Source organism: Tachysurus vachellii, chromosome 17 (genome assembly GCF_030014155.1).
Source record: "Tachysurus vachellii isolate PV-2020 chromosome 17, HZAU_Pvac_v1, whole genome shotgun sequence".
Taxonomy (NCBI): domain Eukaryota; kingdom Metazoa; phylum Chordata; class Actinopteri; order Siluriformes; family Bagridae; genus Tachysurus; species Tachysurus vachellii.
The window spans coordinates 9,730,421-9,755,103 of record NC_083476.1 but is presented as its reverse complement, the minus strand read 5'-3'; the positions used below and the strand labels follow the sequence as shown (position 1 = coordinate 9,755,103).

Sequence of the window (24,683 nt, the reverse complement as noted above, 5' to 3'; positions counted from 1 at the left end):
TAAACTTATCAGTTTCTTTTTCACTGTATTTGCTCTTATACTTTATATATATTTCTCATTGTTCATGTATGTTTTGTGTTATGCCTTTATTTTTTTCTTTCAAATGACACCATTCATTCTTCCTTTACACAAACCCCCAAGTGTCTTGCAGTGAATTAGTGTTTTTTGCAGTGTCTGGCCACTGAGGAGTCTGAACTGCGCTTCAGGCAGCTGACACGGGAGTACCAGGCCCTTCAGAGAGCTTACGCCCTGCTGCAGGAGCAGAAAGGTGGCATTTTTGATGCTGAGATGGAAACCAAGGTAATCTGTATCTTAGATTAATTGACATTTGGTCCCAAATTGTCTTTTTGGTAAAACCTCACTAACAGGCTCTTACAGATTGACATACAGTATCCACATTGGTGTAGACTTGGGGCAGAGCAGAGTGACCGTAAATAGGGTGAACATGGTACAATTGTACATAAACCTTGCAATTAATTTTTTGTTATTATATTTATTAAGCTGCACAACTAATGACTGACTAGTACTACGGGAGAAGTGAGTAAACTTTGTATTGTATAAATGGTAATGGTTAGTATTCCCCTATTATACTCTATAAAGCAGAAACATCGCTCACTGTAACCCACTGTACCTTTAATAGCAGAGTTGGGAGGGAAACACTGATAAGTAGACTGGCAGTAAATAAGAGAGGAGAGAATCATCACGTTACTTGCTGGTTCAACCTGCCTCTCCGTCAGCAGCTGACACTTGACTGATATGTATGTCCACCAAATAACTTCAGCTAGGGTGCTAAAACAGCTTACTCCCTAGTTCCATATCCCTAGCAAGAGAGATTATTTGCCACCAGGTTCCAAATTCGAGGCCTGTGGACTGCATTTGAATGGCTGAAGTGCCAACAACTGATCTGTGCTTTGGCATACTTTCTGCGGTGGAGCCATTGGAGCAGGCTGTGATTATATAAAAGGGTAAGGGCAGCAGAGTAGTTAGTATACGAGGGTGATTATGTCTACTGTATTTGGCAGACACTCGTTTAAAGACTTGCTACTGTATACTTGCTAAGAGCTTGCAGCTGATGCCCTCATTTTTGTTACTATGTCTTGGGAAGGCTGCAGTTATTGTTGTCATATTTATTTGGGGATGAACCTGCCCAAATGAAAGCCCACATACCGTAATTCCAAATGCAGCTACCAGTCATTATTGTAAATAATTGTGATCTAAATAAGCAGTGGCATATGCATTGTGTGGGCAGAGTATTTAGTCCATCAGAGGTTGAGATGCCACTGGTGCTCCAAACAAACCAACCATGACGGGTGACAAGATGATGTGTAGAAACCTGGAGGCTCCTTGTGAAGGGTGTCAGTGATTGTTTTCTGGACAACTGTCAGATCAGAAGTCTTCCCCGCTTGTTGGCAAAGCGATTGTGGGGAAGGCCAGGTTTTTGCAACACATAGTCCAGGTTTTCTGTCAGGCACAGTTGGCAACCCTAATGCAAACATCTGAAAATTCCCCCTGCATCCTGTGCGCTTTGGAATGGTTAGAGGTGATCTCAATAAGAGAGAAAGTCAATTAGGCCACACTCCCAATACATTTTTATGTGCCCTTTATATGATTTTTACTTTACATTTTATCTGTGTTTCCTGTCTGCACTTTGTTTTAGTCACCATAGTTAGCAATTACTCTAAGATGTTTACATTCAAAACCATTCTATGAGCATGGGTTGGCTGGCACTTTTAAAATATGTTCAAATATCTTTAATGAAGAATAATCTATGTATTTTTACAGGTTCATGAGCAGCTCCAAGCTGATGTGCAGAGGTATAAAGCAAAAATTGAAGACCTAGAGAAAGAGCTTGTGTCCAAAGGACAGGTGAGTAACGTTTAGACTATTGTTAACGTTAATAGTAAACATACATGGGCACACATGCTGCACAAATGTGGACACACAAACATTAAAAACTTTCATCTGGTTTTGGATAACTGGAGTACAAAATGTTTCTGTACATTTGCAGTGTACTTATACACAGTATTCATTGAAAGGTTAAATCGGTGATAAACAAATTACTGTGTTAAGTATTAATGGTTTTTTAAGTTGGCAAAAAATCCCGAAGTTAAATGATTTTATCATGTAAATTGTTTTGAAAATGTACCTTTTTTTTCTAATTCTTTTGTGAACTGAACTGTGGGTCAGTCTTAATTTTTTTACTCAAACATAACAAGCAAAATTGTTTACCTACAACAGAAAAAAAACCTGCAGTTCTGTCATCGAAGATCTTGCATAGCTAAGTGCATTTGGAAGTGCTTCTGACCGTTTTACGCTTGTTCACTGAATATCTTATTCAGATAATATAAAAAAGTAGATAGAAAAACTGATTTATGCACAATGGAATTACAGTCCTATTGAATCACATCAAGTCTCTCTTTCAGCTAGATCTTTAAAAGTCACACTATGGTGGAGTTACCATAGTTTGGTGACTATGGTAAAAATCACACAGGAAGTGTGTAGTGTCCGTTCTAGCTTTGGCAAGGAAAACTTAAAAGGCAATTCAATAATCATTCAACCAGATTAGTTTTCATATATCGATGTAAGATGACTTTGTCTGCTCAAGTGAGAAAAACCCTCACTTTAATATTTGACTGTATTGTTGTACTACACATTAAAAAACATTCAACTTGATCATATAAAAATAGCATAAAACAATCATACAGCAGTGAGTCATCACCAGAATAAGAAGAGATATGCAGGATTGCAGGAGAGGAAGTTTCACCTCATATCAAAATTGTCTCCGTCCAGACATATACTGTGTCTCTGTGCACTCCATATGTATTATACAATGTAAAGGGTAACCTCACAAAATCTCAGACAGATTTTAATATCTTTAATATCTTAAATGTAAGACAACAGCAATCACAGAGACAAGAGGACATACCCTGCATGGTGATTCTACAATTCAGAGAGTTGTAAATGATGTTTTTTCATGTGAGTGACATGGTTTTGTGCGAGCACCCCTGTGGCATAGGTTTAGTATTCATATATATATATGTGGCTGCTGCTTTCTGGACCAAGACTACAGCTTATAGAGGTTGAGTTTGGGTTTTTTAATTAGGATTTTGATAACTGCTAGTTTAAAGAATTTAGGTACTTTGTCATTGCTAAAGGAAAAATTTATTATTTTTATAAGGGTTTTGGTAGCTACCCTTAAATCATATTACCTCTTTAAAGGAACTTCACCCTATCGAAGGAGAGTAAGCTCTGATCAGGAGCAGTAATAATATTATCTGGAGACTGGTGTAGGTGAAAGCTACTTTTTTTTTGGTGCTTTTTTACACCACTCGGGGACTTTTCTCCCATTGCAGTTTACTACAGTCAGTTCATGTTAAGTTCATGGTTCAGTTTAAAGTCAAGCTAGTTTGCAGTAAATTAAAGTCTAGCACATTAATGGAATGGAGGTTTTTGTGTTGTTTTTTTTTAATGTCAGTATTCCCTTATTTCATGCTGTACACCTCTTGGGTCAACTACTTGGCTTGACCTCCTTGACTTTTAGCACTCTTATAAAATGGCAATGCTAGACCCGAACAATACAGAATTTATGCGCTCTCATCTAGATAGAACCAGTGTAACTCTGTTGTTAATTCTAATCTATATTTGTAAGTCTTGCTCAGACATGCTGTTTCAAGTCTAGTCAACAAATTTTCTGTGGGATTCAGGTGATGGCTTTCTAATGAACAATTCTCCTTAAAATATGGACTATTTGCGCAATACTCTGCCCTGGTATATGTACATATTTAATACATGATGCCACCAAATTCATCTATTTCTTTGTTGCTACAGTATACTAGAGTCCAATTTGACCCTTTTATTCGTACATTTGACTTGTAGAGGTTTATATTTTTTTTGATTTTGCATAATATCAAATGCACAGAAATGCACTGCCTCTGAGAGTAGGAATCTGAGGGTAGTATTGATTAATGCACTGACTCTGAGGGTAGTATTGATTATTTTAAAATGACCTCTGAAATGAGTAGATGCTTGAACATATCTAGCCTAGGTGTACTTAAACTTTTGCCTTATTTGTATGTAACGTGTTTTAGTCTGTTTTTATGTGAGGTTAGACAGTGGCCAATTAAAATGTTTGTTTTCAAACAAATCTCATTCTTTTATACAGAAATTGTATTTGCTTTCATAAATCAGTTATAATATTTGGTTGAGAAGCTTGACGAATGTGTTACAGCATCTAATTCATGCATTCATTGCTTTTAGGATTCCAAATGGGTAGATGAGAAACAGTTGTTCCTCAGGCGCAACCAAGAGATCCTGGAGAAGGTTTGACATGGACATTTTTTTCTAAGTGCTAGAGAGCCAGTTATATTGTATTATTTTAATTCTTGCTAGTATTCTAAATACACAAATGAATCAAACCATTATGACCACTCAGAATAAGCAAGTAACATTATTAGCTAATATTTATATACAGTATGTCGATGTTTGGGATATTTTAGATGGTATCACATGTTGGATGCAGTAGAAATGGACTGAAGACCTAAGGAACTTTGATATGGGCTAAATCTATCAGAAAATGACTGGTTCTCTGAAATGCCAAGAATTATTGTCTGAGTACTTCAGCAGCTTAGTTTCAGTGAATCTATGGCCAAGATAGCCTTGTATTCTTGTTTTTGGCTGACTGGGAAGGAACATGATCTAGTCTACTGCGAATGTATGCCATACACCTCAAGGTTTCATTTGTTGTACACTATATTGCCCAAAGTTAATTAAATGTAAGTGTTTCAATCACTTTCATGGCCACATGCCAGCACCTAGGAATGCATACTGATTCAACAAACATTTGTGAAAGAATGTGTCACTCACAGGAGCTCCGGTAATTAAAGCGTGGTACCGTGACAGGTTGCCACTTGTTCAATAAGTCTATTTGCTAAATTTCTTCACTATTAAATACTCCATGGTAAACTATTATAAGTGGTATTATGAATGTGAATGCTGAGGTGCACAGTGTGCATAATTCGGCAACTGTCAGCAGAGTTAATAGGTACAGCACGTCCCAAAACTTTTGCCAATTTAAGTGTGTATTCCGAGACTCTTTGCTACTGAACATTAAGTTAAATTACATTTTAATTGTATATAACTTTTAACATTGTCTCAAAGCAGCTTTACAGAAATATAAAAAGAAAAGCCATTAATTAATTAATGTCCTTTTAACAACTGAATATAGTCAAGGGAAGTTGTGTAACCAGGGGCTTTCGAGCAAAATAAAAGTATGATTGATAGCGTGATTTTTAAATTCATTATAGCTTTAACATTATTTATTACCTGCCAAACCCATGAAATGTTCAATGACACAAGTGTAATCACAACCTCGGCTGGAGCAATTCAGTGCCACCACCAAGTGGCATTATCTACAGCAGTCCCAAATGTCTCCAGGTAGTCTGTGTGAGCACCACTTAGCGATGAGACCCCAACTAGCAGTAGGGCATTAGGATGGATCAGGCAGGTCTGTAGAGAAGAAGCATTCAGGAGTCAACCAGAACAAGCAGTAATCATGCACCTGGGATTAATTGCTCAATTGCTCTCACTTGCAGTGAACTAGGGCATAGGTAAAAAGTGAAAGCAAAAAGCGGAGCAAAAGAGACAGAGAAAAATATGCTGCTGATATGCTGTTTGCATCCCACGTCCTCAATAACGTCCCTCAACCACTCAGGGAGTTTTCACCACTGGCTGAGGTCTTGAAATCCCTTGCCAGTCTCTATGCTACACAACACCAAGTGCTGTGCGTGTGGACCAGGAGAAGTGCTTTCAGGCTGTGTTGCAGATACAACTACTGGGTACTCCGGCAGCCATCTCTCTCTCACCCGGCCCAAACACTACCATTTGAGGATATCAGCTAGTACTTTCACCTTCGTGAAGCAGCCTGATGCCTGTCGGAAGTTGCTGTTGGAGGAACAACATGATGCGAGGGAGCCCCTCAACTTGGTGGTCCTTGAATAATTCATCACCCAGCTTTCAAACAAGGGGGGGGATTGTCTCTCACAATGGGCCGCCTTGCCCATCCACTAATCCTGAGCACTTATTGAGGTCCTGCTAATCGGGATTGTGATATTGATACCTTATTATTGAAATAATCTTATCATAATTTAAACAGAAAAATGTCAAATAAACAAACAAAACAGTTCCTGAAGTTAGTGCTACTGAACATTAGATGCCTTACACCCAAAACGCTTATTATAAATGAAATGATAATGGAAAATAGCCTTAATGCCCTCTGCCTTTCTGAAACTTGGCTTAAAATGAATTATTACATGGGTCTAAATGTGTCTACCCCATCAGGATATATCTATAAGCATGATGTCACAGTTCTCATGCGGAACATCACAGCCAGACCCAAACACAGGAAACAAATTTATTCACAAAAGACATAAAACTAACATAACAAAACTAAGCACATAAGCTTGACAAGAACATGTCATAAACAATGATGAACAAAGACAGACACACAAGCAGGGGTATAAATAAGTCAACACAATGCTTCTAAACATTGGAATAGCCTATCTGACCATGTTCGGGGCTCAGACACACTTCCCCAGTTTAAATGTAGATTAAAGACATATCTCTTTAGCCAGACATACACATAATACATCCTACAACCGTGTGACTCATGTGACGCATGTGACACCTGAGGGCTGTCCTGAGTTTGTTGCAACATGGGATTCATGGCAATTCCCAAGAAGTACACAATTAAATGGGTGAAAGTATGGTATTGGTATGGTATCTGGGCTTCCTCATGGCTCTTGGGCAGTTACAGCCCCAAATTGTTAACCTCAGCTATTGCAGCCTGCCTGAGACCTAAGAACAAAAATGGGGGTGAGACATTTCCTGGGGCTGATTGTCTATTATTGCTGGTTCATACCTAGCTATTTGGATGTCACTAACCTGCTGACTGATCTTACTAATGACCCACTTGGCCCAGTTCAGTGGACAAAGCAATGTCAACAAACTTTCACTAAGGTAGAGGCTGTACTTTGTGGTGGACTGCTTTTGCATTTTAGCTTGTCTACCCCGTCCTCATTTCCTTCCCTCACCACTCAGGCATTTTACAGAGGTCTTCTAGAGTTCATTTCTTTTTGAATCTTAGCTGTTTTGGTAGCATATGGAAGGCCAAAACATTTTAGGCAGGAGTGATGCATTGGCTCATTGGTTTAAATTAATTCACATCAGAGTGATGCTTATGATGATGATTTAAATATTTTAGTTCATTTTTTACCATTTAATGTTGCTCTTTTTTCAGATAGAAAAGATGGAAAATGAAAATGCCCGACTGCAGCAAGAGCTCCAGGACTCTAAAGACCAGAATGAGCTGCTTGAGTTTCGGATACTTGAACTAGAGGTTGTGTCCATTTGCACCTCCCTTTTTTAAAAAAATGTTGCTCTCTCTTAAACAGATTCTATGATTGTATTGAACACAAGTATAACAAGTTGTGGAGATGCTTATATTAATTTTCTTGTAAGACTATTCACATCACAGAAATCTACGGTGGCCGAGAAGTGCAAAACAAATTAACAAATCCCAAAACACATTAACAAATCTGAAAACAAATTAACAAATCCCAAAACACATTAACAAATCCCAAAACAAATTAACAAATCCCAAAACACATTAACAAATCCAAAAACAAATTAACAAATCCCAAAACAAATTAACAAATCCCAAAACACATTAACAAAACCGAAAACAAATTAACAAATCCGAAAACAAATTAACAAATCCGAAAACACATTAACAAATCCGAAAACACATTAACAAGTCAGACAACCCGAAAGAGGTTGGTATAGTTTGTGAATGGAAACTTACCATCATCGGACGAGACACCTTTTATTCACCTGTATATCTTTAATGACAGGTGTCTTGTCCAATGATCGGTAAGTTTCCATTCACAAACTATACCTACCTCTTCCGGGTTGTCTGAATCGGTGCACAAAACACATTAACAAATCAGAAAACACAACGACATTTCAGACAACCCGGAAGAGGTTGGTATAGTTTGTGATTGGACAAGACACCTGTCACTCAAGGTATACATGAAGTTCAACAGTCTGCCGCAGGGAAAAGTCGGAATGGATGGATGGAATGGATTACTGTGGATTAATTCTGTTATTTTCTTATATTTAAACGGAGAACTTTACACATTACACATAAGATTCCATACCTGTATATCTTGAGTGACAGGTGTCTTGTCCAATGATCGGTAAGTTTCCATTCAAAAACGAAAAAAGTAAATCCACCGTTTTTATAGTTCTGGTTCAACAACTACTGCTAGTATTTGTAATATAAAATGAGTTGATAAGGTATCTAGTACACAATTTAATCATTTTATAGAGTACACTAGTTTGATAATAGATCCAACTATTTCCCCTTCAGAATTATCCAATTACAGTGAAAGATTCTAATCACTCTCCGGTTATGTTGTTTTCGGTACATGTGGGTATCAAATTGTCAGATGTAAGTTTTATTTTTAATTTTTAAAGATTAGATTATAACATGCAGTTGCTGTGGTGATTGTACACTTACCATAGTTAAGTTATGATTAAGGAAGTGAGATAGTGTGGTAAGTCTGCAAATGTCCTGGTGAGCTTTAAATACTAATAAGTGTAAATGAAAGAGTAGACTTATTTTTTCAGCCATGATTGTCATTAGGTAAAACGTACTTGAGTAAAGTTAAAGATGAGTTAAATTCATATTTTGATTTATCTGTAGTACATGCACCTCATCCTTATGCATTTGGGGTTATCTATTTTTATAAGCAAAAATGTTTTTAAAAAAGCCACTGTTTTTAAAGGTGGTATGAATTATAACCCTAATGCCCTAAGCTTTACACTTATACAATGTAGAATTGTAAATATCACATAAATAAAATCTTTTGGTTGGTGTTATTGCTTTTCTCATTTAATAGGAGAGAGAGAGAAGATCCCCACCCTTCACTCTTTCAATTCACCCCTTCTCAGAGGGAGTAAGTGCCCTTCAGATCTACTGTATAAAGGAAGGAGTAAAGGTAAGTAGAATGACCAAAATATGGGATGTGGATTACTTGAATGCTTATGCATGGAAGTACTTTTAATTTCTCTCCCATAGGATGTGTGTATACCTGATCTCATCAAATTGCTAGATATTCTAGGAGATAATGGGGTGAGTTCGACTACCTATTTGCCCTCCTTTATTTGTGATAGTGTCTGAATGTGGAACATATTTAATCCAGTTGCGTTCCACACCTCCAACAGAATTTAAGGAATGAGGAACAAGTGGCTATTATCCAAGCAAGTACTGTCCTGTCTCTGGCTGAGAAGGTAAATAGAAACAGTATTGAATATATATCAATATTTTTACTTAGGGACAAACTACAGCCCAATCTTAAGGGTGCTTAAACCAGAATTATTAATCAAATTTAGACTGATTGTTTAAAAACTGAGATTAGGCTTTGTGTGTGTGCACTCCTTAGTGGATCCAACAGATAGAGGGGACGGAGGCAGCACTCCATCAGAAGATGATGGACTTAGAGCTGGAGATGGTATGGCCAACCTGACAATAAGTCTATAAAGAATGAATTTTATTTTTAGGTCTAAAAGTAGAAATTATGTTCAGATTACTTTTTGGGGTTTGTGCATACTTGTAAATCATTTGAGAAGGTTGTATTCTGTACTTTCATTTTTTAAAACCATTTTGTGTATAAAGCTGTAGATTGAAAGTGCTGTCATTTAATAGGATATGTTCTGCAAGCAAAAGGGCTATCTGGAGGAGGAGCTTGACTACAGAAAGCAGGCCCTTGATCAGGCTTATATGGTAGGTTATAAGAATCATTATTATTATCCTCTTTATCATTATCTTAATCATGATCCTCAAGCACTGAAATAGTAGACAGTGGTTCTTGCCAACATACAAAGAACAATAAGGAGACCACTTATTATTTTAATTATGGTTAAAAAAGACTGTTGGTTCCTGAGAAACAATTAAACTCAAACTCATTACCCTTTAAATGACCCACCTCCAATTTTGCAGTTGGCTTCATAACCTTGTCCCTAATGGCGTTCTCAGTATCTTCAGTATCTTCCTGAGATGTTACTTCTTGTACTGATTTTATGCGAAGCACTTACTGCAAAATGGCCATCACTTGTTGATTTCCATGTGTTCAGCAGTACATCTTGTGCATTTCTTTGTCAATCAGTTCATTTTATTATTTTGTCATTTTTGTTGTCTGTCAGGATCTGCCACATTTTCCTTGAGAGAATCAAGCCTGGGGTTTGTTGGGGCTAGATTATTTAAGCATGCTTAACTGACACATCCCTAACATGTCACTATTAGCAATTCAAGTAGCATATGTGATATAGAATGGCATGTGATATAAAACTAAAGTATTTTTTTTAAATCAAAATACCTTACACGTAAAAAGCTAAAGCATATGACAAATTGCACAAAATATATTTTCTAAACAAAAGAGCAGTCCAACATCAAGTGCATCTATTTTCATATTGTTCAGAAGAGAGATAAAGCATGACTTAAAGCAAGTATTTAAGATAAAATTTATATTAAATAAAGACAAATATTTAATATTTAAAATACTTAAGCTGTTATTACTGCTACTGACTAAAGGTATCTAGTCATTTTACCAAGAAATTGGTATAAAAATTATAGCTTTTACATTTTATGTCCCCTTATACAGAGGGACTTTTTATACAACTGAGCAATTAAGGGTTAAGGGCCTTGCTTAGGAGCCCAGCAGTGGTAGCCTGGTGGATAAGGATACATACTCACAACCTGCCAATTGGTAGTCCAGAACCTTAACCACTATGCTACCACATGCCCCACATAGCTCATATCCAGATTTTTTTTTTCTTAAATTCTGTTACAATTGCAAAAATGATAATCAATAACACAATCCAATATTAAGATGATGTAAAACCCAATATTAAAAAAATTGTGAGTGGCAAAAATATAAAAACCTCTAGGATTAGTTTATTTGAAGGTGAAATTAGTCATGTGTTTTCAAACAATAAGATGACAATCAGTATTGAGTGAGCATCCTGTTTTATTTAAAGAACAGGGATCTATCAATGCCTGATCTTCACAGTACGTTCTTGGAAGTGTGGCATGGCACAAACAAATAAGTTTTCTTTAAAAAATAAATTGTATATTGTTTAGTACAGAGATAATCAACTAAAATTTAAAGAGGTCCAATAAGAGAAAATTTCTTGAAGCAAAGGTCCGGAAGATCATAATGTCTAACTAGTTAGTGTAATATATATTTAAGTAGCCTAGTAGTTGTATGAACATCTGCAAGCAATCAATACCTGACTGTCAAATCAAATAAATTCAATACAATTCAAAAACTTTTTGACAATATTTATTGTCACGTAACATAGAACTGAACATATGTATGATTGTAGATATGTATAACGTTCTCTCATTAAATAAATAAAAGTAGGGCTACATTTCAAAATAATAGAAAATAAATAAAATGTGAAAATTGTGTATGTTTAAATAAAGTGCTTAACTTTCTCTTTTATATCTCAGTGAGAGAACTGATCTCTAGCTTGGCTTGGCAGGATGTTAAACCTGGGCTTGAATGGAGTCAGGGAATGGAGTCTCATACACATGTGGAGGTGCTCATTAGTGACCCTGGAACCATATTTAGTTTTGATTATGTTCATTGTAGAGAAAGCTGCCTTGCAGTTGTATGTAGAGCCAAACATGGTCAGGATGTATAGGGCTACTTTCTTCAGACCTGGGAAAGCTGTCTCAGGGACGCTGTCTTCAGATTTGAGTGGATATGTTCAAAACCTTTATGTTTGTCTCATAATGGCGTTTCACATTGCCACTTTTAACAGACTTGAATATGTAGGTGTGTGCTGTCTTATTCCGCTGTCCTTATTCTGTTGTCACAATTCTGTTGCTGCTTATTACACAAAATACAACTGCATGTTACAAATGAATGAAAAAAATATCTCATATACTGGTAATTTATCAATACTGTTATTTAAAGATATTAATAGATTACGCTTTTGCATAATGTGCCATGCTGAGATTTGACCAGTGGATGTCGTTAGCGTGTCACACCCTTCTGCTTCTGATTTACGCATGCGTAGAAGTTTCTCATTATTATAAGAAAATGTGTTACGAGAAACAAAGTCGTTATTACGAGAAACTTTTTTCGCAAGGCTGCCAACTTTTGAGTTCGGCTTAGTGATATTTTGGTGGTGGGGCTTTGGTTATGGGGAGGGGCTTATGGAGGGGCGTGGCTTGGTGTGGGAAAAAATACAAACACAAAATCCTTGCATTAGCAGAAGTGTATTAAGTATATATTGATTGTCAAAGTATTTGGTATATGTACAGAATTTCTTGGGAGATTTACATTACATTTAAATTTCACAAACATTTTACAGAAATAGGATTAACACATTGATACAAGCGTTCTTTTCTTGCCTGTCCCTGACAATTTAGATAACATCCTATAAAAGAAAATTCAAATTTATCCATACTGACACCACCACCAGTCAAATATCTGGTCATGATTGATGAGTTGTGATTGATATAAATAAAATCATTTTAATATGGGATGTCGTTGACTTGACGTTCTGTTCTTAGAAAACAATAATTAACATTAACTACTAGGCATGTCCAGATATTTGTCATCTGGAAATACTATTGTACTGTTTTTTATGATAAAGTTATGTAAAATAACTACTCAGTGCTGCAAAACAAACAATTCTGCTAATGCTAACTTAATTCTATATAAACTATAACAGCATAGGCCTATTAGTTACTAGTCTAAACTGGACGGAGACACGGAGCGCCCTGTAACTAACTGACCTGCCTGTGTTAACAATTCACACGGTGCAGATGGGAGGGAGAACGGCTGACTACACAGTTTATGGGAATAAATTGTGTATTTCCCTCACAATTGTCACAAAAATCTCACTACACTGTCTGTCTGGTCTCTCAGGGCATTGCTTTGCGAGATCATGCGGCGCTATTTTTTTTTCCTCACTGCTGCACGAGTCTGCGTGAGAATATGGGGGTGTGGCGTGAGAGCGTGAGAATTGGGTCAATTGCGTGAGTCTCACGCTGAATGCGTGAGAGTTGGCAGCCTTGTTTTTCGTTATTATGAGAAAATAGTACTGGTAATATGATCCACCCATGAGCGCTAATTAAATAAATGGGAAATCAGAATAATGTCCTTTTTGATTACATTTTGTTCAAAAATCAAGATTCAGACGCAACAAACCAAACTTGCAGAATCGAAAATTAACCTGATTGGCAATTATCTGTTTGTGAATTATTCTAAAAAATGAAATAATTAAAGTTTGAAGCCAAATTTTCATTTGGTTCATTTTGATGGTGGGAAAAGAACTGCATAGCGTTACACGGACCAAGGTGGGAACAGCTTCGTCTGAATTTGCCCTTATCTTAATGCAAACGTGCCAATGCGCTGCATGGTCATATACCTCTGAAATAAAAAGTTAACCACTAAAACATTCATTCGATGGAGGCACGCTGCTTTTAGGCCGACAATCGCGTGCACACTCGTTCCTCCTTTCATACAATAACTTACTTGTACAAACTGGACTTTCATAAGTATTCAAGTAACACGTTTCTAATTGTTGAAGCTAAATTCGTAGCAATTCAGAAATTCAATTTAAAAAAGTTTCTTTCTTGACCACAAACGCATTAACACAAATAAATGAATGTACGCTAAAACGACAAATCTTACCTCTTTTCAGCGTCTTCATCTCTTTGCATTTCAGAAAATATCTTCACCTAACACTACAAAAAAGTGTTTGTAGTCAAAACCTCAAAATCTAATATTTTGCTTAGTTTATAGAAAGTTAAGCTTACCTCTTTCCACCGTCTTCACATGTGCGTCACAAAATGGATCCAATTTTTTTCTGGAAATGATATTTTGGAAGTGATCTCCAACCTTGTGCTCATCAACACACTCACCTGTGTTAATGAGAGAATCACAGAAATTATGTCATCCTGTCCTTTTGTTACAGGGCTGAAATGCTGTGGAAATGTTTTTTGTTTTTTGTTTTAAGTTTATTTTTATGGCAAAGTGGGAGTCTGATCACTTTTTATAACATTCTGTAATATATGCAAAGTGTCATCATAAACACAGAGGCAGCAGACTCTGTGAAAATTAATATTTGTGTCATTCTCAAATTTTTGGCCACAGCTGTACTATCCTTTAGTGGCGGTAATCTGGTAGTAGTGGTGGGGTAGCTCCATGGGTAAGGCATTGTACTACTGATTAGAAGGTTGTGAGTTCAAATCCCAGGTCAAGCTGCCACTGCTGGGCCCTTGAGCAAGTCCCATAATTCTCAATTGCTCAGTTGTATATAAAAAAATGAATTCAAATGTATGTTGTGTCATAAATAGAACTGTCCTTTTGTCAGACCACAGCTGCCTTTGATGTAACATGAATGATGACTCCTGTCTGTTTTTCTGTGTGTCTGCTTTACATGAATAGGTTTATGACAAAGAGCATTTCTTAAAAAGCCTACATATAGCTTCATAATAGTAACGGCAAATTAATAATAATAACATTTTTAGCAAATCACAACTAGCTCTCACTGGACTCCATGCAAAGTTGGTGGTATGAACATGTGTGGGCTTTTCTTATCAGCAAATCCAGGAGCTGGAGGCAACCCTGTATAATGCACTGCAACAAGATAAGGTGATCAGATACGGTGAGCCACTGAGTGAACTGCAGAGGGATGAGCTGCGCATGGCTGTGGAGAAACTGCGACGCCAGATGCTGAGAAAGAGCCGCGAGTATGACTGCCAGGTGCTGCAGGAGAGAATGGAGCTTCTCCATCAAGCCCACCAGGTAATCTGACACTATATTAAAGAATTAAACTCCAGTAAATTTCATGAAAATGCAAATTTGGATTGAAAAATGAAAAAAAAAAAAAAAACAAGGGCTGGCCTTGTTACTGAAAAGTGCTTCTAAAGTAGAGTTTTTAGGTCAGGTGGTGAAGGAGACCAATGTATCAGCAGGCTATAAATGACAACAAATAAAACAACACACTTGATTTACATTTTATGTTAATTAAGAACAAAACAAATGCAATTTTCATTAAGTAAATATCCTTACATTTTTTAAATACTATTTCTTGTCTGCATTCACTGGCATAAAGATTCTATACTGACTATATGATGTAGGCTGACTTAACATACATTTCATGTTTTTATTTATTTATTTATTTATTTATTTATTTATTTATTTTTGAGGTATTTTGAATAATTGAATTAATAAAATAATTTAAAAGTTTTGGTTAACTTGATGTACTCTCCAGCAAAGAAAACATGTGTAGAATAAGCTGACCAAAATTAATTTATGGTTCACTTTAATTTAATTCATAATTTTCTTTTTCATACAAATGTATCCATCTTGTGGATAGGTTTACAGTCCTCTTTCCAGAAATGCTTTCATGGATTTAATGGGTTAATAATAATTATCACTATAATATAACAATTAGTAGTGTCATATTCATGACATACCTTTTATTTATATTTGTCATATTTTATACTGTTCTTTTCTTGAGAATATTATTGGGCAGGAAAAATGGCCTTAAGTCAAAAGAACAGTGGGCTTAAGCTCAAAAGTACACTTAACCAAGACAAAATCTGCCCCACATGTAGCTCTCCTATATCTGAAAGCACTTAAACTGTACTTAGATGTGTATACCACGTCACTACATTAAAATCTCAATATACACATTGTTGGTAGAAGTTTGTCATTATTGGTTTGGACCCTGTTTAAACACAAGTGTATCTTATTTTCAGCGTTCAGATAAGCAACAGAAAATAAACACACAAACACACACATGAGATTATTGTAATTTTATAAACATCATATTTGCAGATTAAATTGGTAAAATACGGACTAAAATCCGTAATGTACTCCTTGTCATTGACTAAAAGATAGTATAGTTGAACAGACAGAGCTTTTGCGAAATCTTAATTGGATGAATAATTGTATGAATTTATCTACATTGTTTAAAATCTGTATTTAAAAATGTTTTTATTAAATTACCATTACATAATAAATTAAATCTAACCACTGTCTGGTTGTTAAACACTTTTAAAAAACACAATTAAAAAAGTTGTTTTTAAGCTTGCAGAAGAAACACTGACATTAATCAGTCTTATTATATTCTTCTGATTAGATAAGGTTGGTAAGCAATATGTTTCTGGTTCTGTAGTTTCTGAATTGTTTCTCTCTAGTTGGAAAAAAGTGGGTGGGGGTGAAGGCGATACATTTGCTGAGATCACTTGGTGGATTGAGCAGCTGGCTGCCTCTGCACTCACTTTTTATTCACTCTTTATTTAAAATTCTTCTTCTAGTCAAGGTTGGTTGGTGAACCAAGTAGCTCTTTTTCTCTCCCTGATTGCCCCCGGTTTGTTTTTTCTTGTCTTTTAGAGCATTAAGTGCATTGTCTACCCAAGAGGATCCTTGCAGTCGAGCACTCTCCCTCATACATTTATTTTGTGTACTTTCTTTTCTCTTGGACTTTCCAGCATTACAGCCATGCTGTCTGCCAATGTCACTGTGCATGCCATGCATGCTTAGTGTTTTAGACCAGTTGACATTTTAACTCTAAGAACTGGGTTCAATCCTTCACTAAGCACAACTTTCATTCATTGATTTTTACTAGCCAAACTCCAACCATTCTGTGGGGACCATTCTGTGGCTGCTCTGCTCATTCTGATTATAGGCGTCAACCCAACAACCCATATAGTGTTACACATATTTTGCATATTTTAAAGTATGAAGCACCACAGACACCAAAATGCAAGTACGGACCTTTATTTTGTATTAATTTAAGAAATCTATTTCGTCTACTAGTAAAATGTGTTTTATTTCAATTTTTCCCTCATTACAGAGAATACGTGACTTGGAGGATAAGACAGATATACAGAGAAGGCAAATTAAGGATCTAGAGGAAAAGGTGAGATGACAAAGGTTCCAGGTGTCCATTACCACTAATTAAAGAATACTTCTAGCGGTTTTAACATGAAATCTAGAAGTTTTCTGTTATGTTTATGCTGGTGAAATCATATTATCATACATTGTTAACCATGGTGGTACTATTATAATCAAGCATTTCTTTTATCACTTTTGTATATTTGGGAACTATATATGTATACATACATAAATATATATATATATATATATATATATATATATATATATATATATATATATATATATATATATATATATATACACACACACACACACACACACACACACACACACACACACACACACACACATATATATATATATTGCTCAAAAAAAAAGGGAACACTTAAACAACACAATGTAACTCCGTCAATCACACTTCTGTGAAATCAAACTGCCCACTTAGGAAGCAACACTGATTGACAATCAATTTCACATGCTGTTGTGCAAATGGAATAGACAACAGGAAGTTATAGGCAATTAGCAAGACACCCCCAATAAAGGAGTGGTTCTGCAGGTGGTGACCACAGACCACTTCTCAGTTCCTATGCTTTCTGGCTGAAGTTCTGGTCACTTTTGAATGCTCACGGTGCTTTCACTCTAGTGGTAGCATGAGACGGAGTCTACAACCCACACACGAGGCTTAGGTAGTGCAGCTCATCCAGGATGGCACATCAATGTGAGCTGTGGCAAGAAGGTTTGCTGTGTCTGTCAGCGTAGTGTCCAGAGCATGGAGGCGCTACCAAGAGACAGGCCAGTACATCAGGAGATGTGGAGGAGGCCGTAGGAGGGCAACAACCCAGCAGTAGGACCGCTACCTCCGCCTTTGTGCAAGCACTGACAGAGCCCTGCAAAATTACCTCCAGCAGGCCACAAATGTGCATGTGTCTGCTCAACCGGTCAGAAACAGACTCCATGAGGGTGGTATGAGGGCCCGACGTCCACAGGTGGGGGTTGTGCTTAAAGCCCAACACCAGGCAAGACGTTTGGCATTTGCCAGAAAACACTAAGATTGGCAAATTCGCCACTGGTGCCCTGTGCTCTTCACAGATGAACGCAGGTTCACACTGAGCACGTGTGACAGACATGACCGAGTCTGGAGACGACGTGGAAAACGTTCTGCTGCCTGCAACATCCTCCAGCATGACCGGTTTGGCAGTGGGTCAGTAATGGTGTAGGGTGGCATTTCTTTGGAGGGCCACATAGCCCTTCACGTGCTTGCCAGAGGTAGTCTGACTGCCATTAGGTACAGAGATGAGGTCCTCAGACCCCTTGTGAGACCATATGCCGGTGCGGTTGGCCCTGGGTTCCTCCTAATGTGTGTTTTTCCACTTCAATTTTGAGTGTGACTCCTAAAAATCCTTTCTTTGTATTGGTCTTAAGTAATATTCAAATTTTCTGAGATACTGAATTTGGGATTTTCCTTAGTTGTCAGTTATAATCATCAACATTAAAAGACAAACATTTGAAATATATCAGTCTGTGTGTAATGAATGAATATAATATACAAGTTTCACTTTTTGAATGGAATTAGTGAAATAAATAAATTTTTGATGATATTCTAATTATTTGACCAGCACCTGTATATATGTGTAACATCTTGTACAGTGGTGTAAAAAGTGTTTGCCCCCATGTCAAAACAATTTAACAAAATTTTAATATTAGTCAAAGATAAGTAAACAACATGCACTTTTTAAATGAAGGTTTTTATTATTAAGGGAAAACAAAATCCAAACCCACATGGCCCTATGTGAAAAAGTGTTTGCCCTCTAAACCTAATAACTGGTTGCGCCACCCTTAGCAGCAAGTACTGCAATTAAGCATTTGCGATAACTTGCAATGAGTCTGTTACAGCGCTGTGGAGGAATTTTGGTCCACTCATCTTTGCAAAATTGTTGTAATTCAGCCACATTGGAGGGTTTTTGAGCATGAACCGCCTTTTTAAGGTCATGCCACAGCATCACAATAGGATTCAGGTCAGGACTTTGACTAGGCCACTCCAAAGTCTTCATTTTGTTTTCCTTCAGCCATTCAGAGGTGGACATGCTGGTGTGTTTTGGATCATCGTCCAGGTCACGAACAGATGGCCGCACATTGTCCTTCAGGATTTTTTGGTAGACAGCAGAATTCATGATTCCATTTATCACAGCAAGTCTTCCAGGTCCTGAAGCAGTAAAACAGCCCCAGACCATCACACTACCACCACCATATTTTACTGTTAGTATGATGTTCTTTTTCTGAAATGCGGTGTTACTTTTACACCAGATGTAATAGGACACACACCTTCCAAAAAGTTCAACTTTTGTCTCGTCAGTCCACAGAGTATTTTCCCAAAAGTCAGGATTGGGGATCATCAAGATGTTTTCTGGCGAAACCGAGACAAGCCTTTATGTTCTTTTTGCTCTGCATAGGTTTTCGTCTCAGAACTCTGCCATGCAGGCCATTTGTGCCCTTATGTAAGTGATTTATTGATTGCGAACAGGTGTGGCAGTAATCAGGCGTGATAAACCACAGTTATGTTTTAACAAGGGGGGCAAACATTTTTTCACACAGGGCCCTGTGGCTTTGGATTTTGTTTTCCCTTAATAATAAAAACCTTCATTTAAAAACTGCATGTCGTGTTTACTTACTTTGACTAATATTTAAATTTGTTTGCTGATCTGATACATTAAAGTGTGAAAAACGTGCAAAAAAAAATAAAAAATCAGGAAGGGGCCAACACTTTTTCACACCACTGTATGCATATTTAACATATTTAACAATTATTTAATAAGTTCATAAGAACAAGACCCAGTAATACTGTAATATATATACGTGTGTTATATTTTTATTTTAAACTGTAAGTAGAAGCCAATTTAGCAATTTGAAGTATGAATAGTATGGACTAATTTACAGGAATAGAGGAGTGAAAAACTTAAAAGTAGTGTGGCTGTGTGTGACCAGGCTTACATGTGTTTTCATGCAAACTATAATATAACAATACCAGTAGCAAAGGAGCTAGTGCTATATATATATATATATATATATATATATATATATATATATATACAGTTGAGGCCAAAATTATTAGCCCCCTTATGAAATTAGACAAAACTCTTGATTTCTCCATGGAAATGACCATTAACAACAAGTGTTTTATAGTGTATTTGTTTCCAAAATAACAAAGACAAAATCTCCACTAAGTTTGATTAGGATATTTAATTGAAATAGTGAGTTGAAACAAGAAAGGGCAAAAATGAAATGTCCAAAATTATTAGCCCCCGGTCATTAATAGTCAATAGTGAACCCTTTCTGAGCCACAACTGACAACAACCTCTTAGAGTAGTTCTTTACTAGGTTGGCACAGGTTTCCTGAGGGATTTTAGCCCATTCTTCCATTGCAAATTGCTCCAGCTGGTCCAAATTACATGGCTTCCGAGCATGGACATTGACTTTGAGCACTCACCACAAATTCTCAATAGGATTGAGGTCTGGGCTCTGTGCGGGCCACTCCAGGACCTTGGTTTTGGTATCCTTCAGGAACTGTTGGACCAATTTCGATGTATGCTTTGGGTCATTGTCTTGTTGGAAGACCCAGCGTTGACCTAAGGCTAGACTACGAGCAGATTTCTGCATATTATCCCTCAAAATGTCAACATAATTTTCTTTTTTCATGATGCCATGCACCCGAACAAGGCTCCCTGTGCCTGAAGCTGCAAAACAGCCCCACAGCATGATGCTGCCACCACCATGTTTAACAGTGGGAACTGTGTTCTTAGAGTTGAAGGCCTCACCCTTTCTTCACCAAACATAAGCAACATCCATGTGCCCAAACAGTTCCAGTTTAGTCTCATCAGACCAAAGCACAGACTCCCAAAACTCATCTTTACCTTTCAAATGTTCACGGGCAAACCTCAGTCTAGCTGTGATGTGCCGCTGTTTGAGTAAAGGGGTTCTTCTGGGACGATGGCCCTGAAGCCCACCACGATGAAGAGCCCTCACAACTGTGTTCCTTGAAACATCAACTCCAGAAGAGGCCAGGTCAGCAACAATCATCTTGGCAGATGTCCGGGGCATCTTGCTGATATCTCTGACTATTTTCCTCTCCAGGGTTCTTGAAATCTTGCGCTTACGACCACGCCCAGGTTTGTTTCTTACAGAATTTGTCTCCTTGTACTTGGCAATGATGCAACGTACGGCGGTTCTAGACACTGTGAAACGCTTGGAAATGGCAGTATAACCTTCCCCCTTATCATGAGCCTCCACTATCTTCTTTCTGAGCTCAAGACTGATTTCCTTTGTCTTTGGCATGGTGAGTAAAAATAGTCTCTCCCAATAATGTGTTCAAGTGCCCTGTTCCTTGGAGTCCTTTAATGCTGATTGAATGCCCAGGTATTGTTAGGAAGCCAATTGACTGCACAGGTGTGGTTTGAAAACTGATTGATTAATTTGGTGTGTTTTGAAAGCTGATTGATTAATTGGGTGTGTTTTGAAAGCAAATATTCACAAGGGGCTAATATTTTTGACCACCCCATTTTCACTATATTTGATTATAAAGCAAGCCTATAAATGTATTTTATATTTCAAAATGTACCAAAAGCTACTAAATAGCACTGGTGAATGTTTGGTTATATCAAGTTTTATCAATGCTACAAAAATTGGAAAGATCTTTAGGAAAATGTTCCAAAATTCCTGGGGGGCTAATAATTTTGGCCTCAACTGTATATATATATATATATATATATATATATATATATATATATATATATATATATATATATATATAACGCAAATATATTAAGCAAATAACTTGTTTTTTCTGAGTAAATAAAATTTTTCACCAGACAACTTGTGTTGGTCACTAGCCTAAGAGTATCATAGCAGTATTGTGGAAGAGGTTGATAAGGATTATTTGAGGTCTTAATACTTTCTACTGTCTAAAAGGAATGATCCTAGAAACCTTCTATAATTTGATTTCACACCTACTCTTTGAATTCAGTTTACTGCTTAGCTTTCCAATTGCTGCATTTGCTAAAAGTTTCAACCAGTGTGTCTAAGAATGTAGGATTTAAACCAGTGTGGTACTGTTTTGGATATTTATTAAAAACTGGACAGGTGAATGTCAGGTTTAATTGTTTGTACTTGGTAATGAAAAGAAAACTGAAATACAAATATTTAAAGAAAATATTGTAATTATTTAGAGAAAGAAAAACAAATTATGTTTTCCAGTAAGTGGGTTTAATTTTATGATTGTCATGTATTGGTTCTGAATTAATTGTTCCAATAAAGTTTATAGTTTAAGTAAAACCCATGAGATGAGAACTGTGGAAAGAACCACTATATTATATCCTATAAAATAAGTATTATTTTATATAAGCAAAATAAAAATAAGTATCTTCTATAGCATACATTTTCTTAATAACAGTTTGTTTGTAAGCCTGCAGTTATACCTTGCATGGATACTCAAATGTTGACTAACAGTATTGTTGTCTCTCTTGTTTCTCTCCCTGTTCCATTCTGTTCATCCTCTGCAGTTTTTATTTTTGTTTCTTTTTTTTTCTCTTGCATTTATTCTTTGGCCGTAATGACTATGACATCTGCTGAAGAGGTGAGTTAAAGCATACAACTTTACTTCTAAGGTCTTCACAGCATATGGTGCTCTTATGCAATTATTACACAGACTTTCTTAGTTCTTTTCAGCATTCTGGTGAAATTATGTTAACATTTGAAAGGATACTGTAGTTGTGTACAGTATGTACTGTGAAAGCATAAAAATGTAAAGTATATAATAGAATTTCATTTACTTGGTACATTAGTACACTACAGTACATATTATACAATCAACAGACGATCATCCGTTTAATGGTTTTGTCTCAGCTGTCATTTTAACATACAGATGCATTGTTGGTACACACCTCTTCATATGCTACAGCAATAAATTAAAGATTTTTACTACAAATATGCAGATAGTCTCAGTTTCCTTACTTTATTTTTGTTTTTGCAGGTGCTGCAGCAACCATGAAATCTTGTGAGCAGTTTACGACTTGTGAAGACTAGAACTGTACTACTGGCCATTTTCTCTTTACTGTTCTTGTGGGTGGGTTGGTTGTGTGGGTATTGGAAATGTAGTGCTTGTTTATATTAGCTGCAGTGGACATGCCCTCCAAATAAGGAAGCTTTGGGTTACCTGGCAAAATAACAAAACACTGTGTCAACAAATTGCAGGAAAACCAATATGAGGAGGGTTATACTGTTTATCTCTGCCATGCAGGGGATTTGCCATTCCACCTGCTTGTTGCATCTTTCACTCCAGAAACTTCATCATATTCTCAGTTATAATATGTCAGCCCACTCAAACTTCATTTTCTTCCCACCCACATATTTAACACAGCATTGGACACTGTTATTCACACTCATGAATGTCTAGGATGCCTGACTCAGGTCTTTGTCGTCTGGACTCCTAAAAACAGATGTGTCTCACACTGCCTGAAAAGGGAATGGCAAAAAAAGAGATCAAAAGTCTGTATTCACTGCAAGTATATTACTCAATCCAATCAGTTTGGTGCTTCAAAAATCATTTCACTTCAAAATATTGGTGAAACTGAGTAAAAATTCTAAGTTATTGTGCCCATGACCTCATATATACCACGATTTCCCTGTCAATAAAAAAAAAATATTAAAATTAATCATTATACTGTATATCACTTGGTATAATTTGTTGATATGTACATTTGTTAGAATAGCTCTCCTCCCTTCCACTGTAAATACACCTTTTTCTCTACAGCTTGAGCAGTAGCATCTCTCAGCAATTTATAATTTATTGATTTATTGTTGTAGTGACAGCTTTTCCTAGATGTGCTGCCTCAGTAGAGTTTTTTTCCTCCCCACAAGTAATGGGAAACCCATCTTTTTTTACTCTTTTAGACAGAAATAACAGTATGCTACAGGCAAAAGCTTCTCATCTAATTTGTATGGAATATACTGTTGCAGCTCCCCTTGAAGTTTGTTTTAATCTGCTTTAATATGTATATATTTTTGACCATTCAAAAATGTACTGGGATTAATTAAAGTCTTAATATCTCTTCAGCAGTGATGCAGCATCTCTTTTTCTTTTTCACTTCCCCTTTTAATTTAGTTGTACTTTTTCCCCCTTGACTTTTGCCTATCTGGGGATGCAAGTGTATTTTGTGTTTTTATTTTCAAATATAATATTTTACACTTTCTACAAAAGATGGGCTTACTTACCTTTTCAAGCATCAATCATGATAGATACGAATGTCAACATGTTTAATCAACGCAAAAAGCCAAATAAAATTGTAAAATGTTTGGCACCAAGTAATAATTTTTAAGTTCTTTTAATTTATTTTTTTTAACTAAATGTTTTATTAAAAATGAGTTATATTGCTGAAAGTTCAATCAACACTTAAGTCTGAACATCTTGGCAGATGCAGTCAGGTTTGTGCTAAAATATCTACACACTTTATGGAATACAGTGCATATCAAGTACTTTTTGCAGTCATATGTTTGCCAAAAATCCTGTTCTATTACTTTAAAATATGGTTGTTATGCAGGTGGCAAGCCTCATCATCATCAATAAAAATAATTAACAATACAAAAATCATGTATGATTAATACATTTTTAAATAAATAAATTATAACCTGTAAACATTTCATACTCTT

The 24,683-nt window shown here is 36.4% G+C and overlaps 1 protein-coding gene across 1 annotated transcript in view; it reads left to right on the top strand.

The window, feature by feature from the left end:
* Positions 1-24,152, top strand: part of jakmip2 (janus kinase and microtubule interacting protein 2) — a 49,362-nt gene extending 25,210 nt beyond the window's left edge. Inside the window, exons 10-22 of the mRNA XM_060891282.1 lie at positions 172-300; positions 1,783-1,866; positions 4,258-4,320; positions 7,295-7,393; positions 8,958-9,056; positions 9,137-9,190; positions 9,283-9,348; positions 9,501-9,569; positions 9,764-9,841; positions 14,679-14,882; positions 16,942-17,007; positions 22,538-22,611; positions 23,008-24,152. Of these exons, the coding sequence (XP_060747265.1) occupies positions 172-300; positions 1,783-1,866; positions 4,258-4,320; positions 7,295-7,393; positions 8,958-9,056; positions 9,137-9,190; positions 9,283-9,348; positions 9,501-9,569; positions 9,764-9,841; positions 14,679-14,882; positions 16,942-17,007; positions 22,538-22,588 (1,062 nt within the window). The 3' untranslated portion in view covers positions 22,589-22,611; positions 23,008-24,152. The remainder of the gene's footprint in view (positions 1-171; positions 301-1,782; positions 1,867-4,257; positions 4,321-7,294; positions 7,394-8,957; positions 9,057-9,136; positions 9,191-9,282; positions 9,349-9,500; positions 9,570-9,763; positions 9,842-14,678; positions 14,883-16,941; positions 17,008-22,537; positions 22,612-23,007) is intronic.
* Positions 24,153-24,683: the final 531 nt, after the last annotated feature.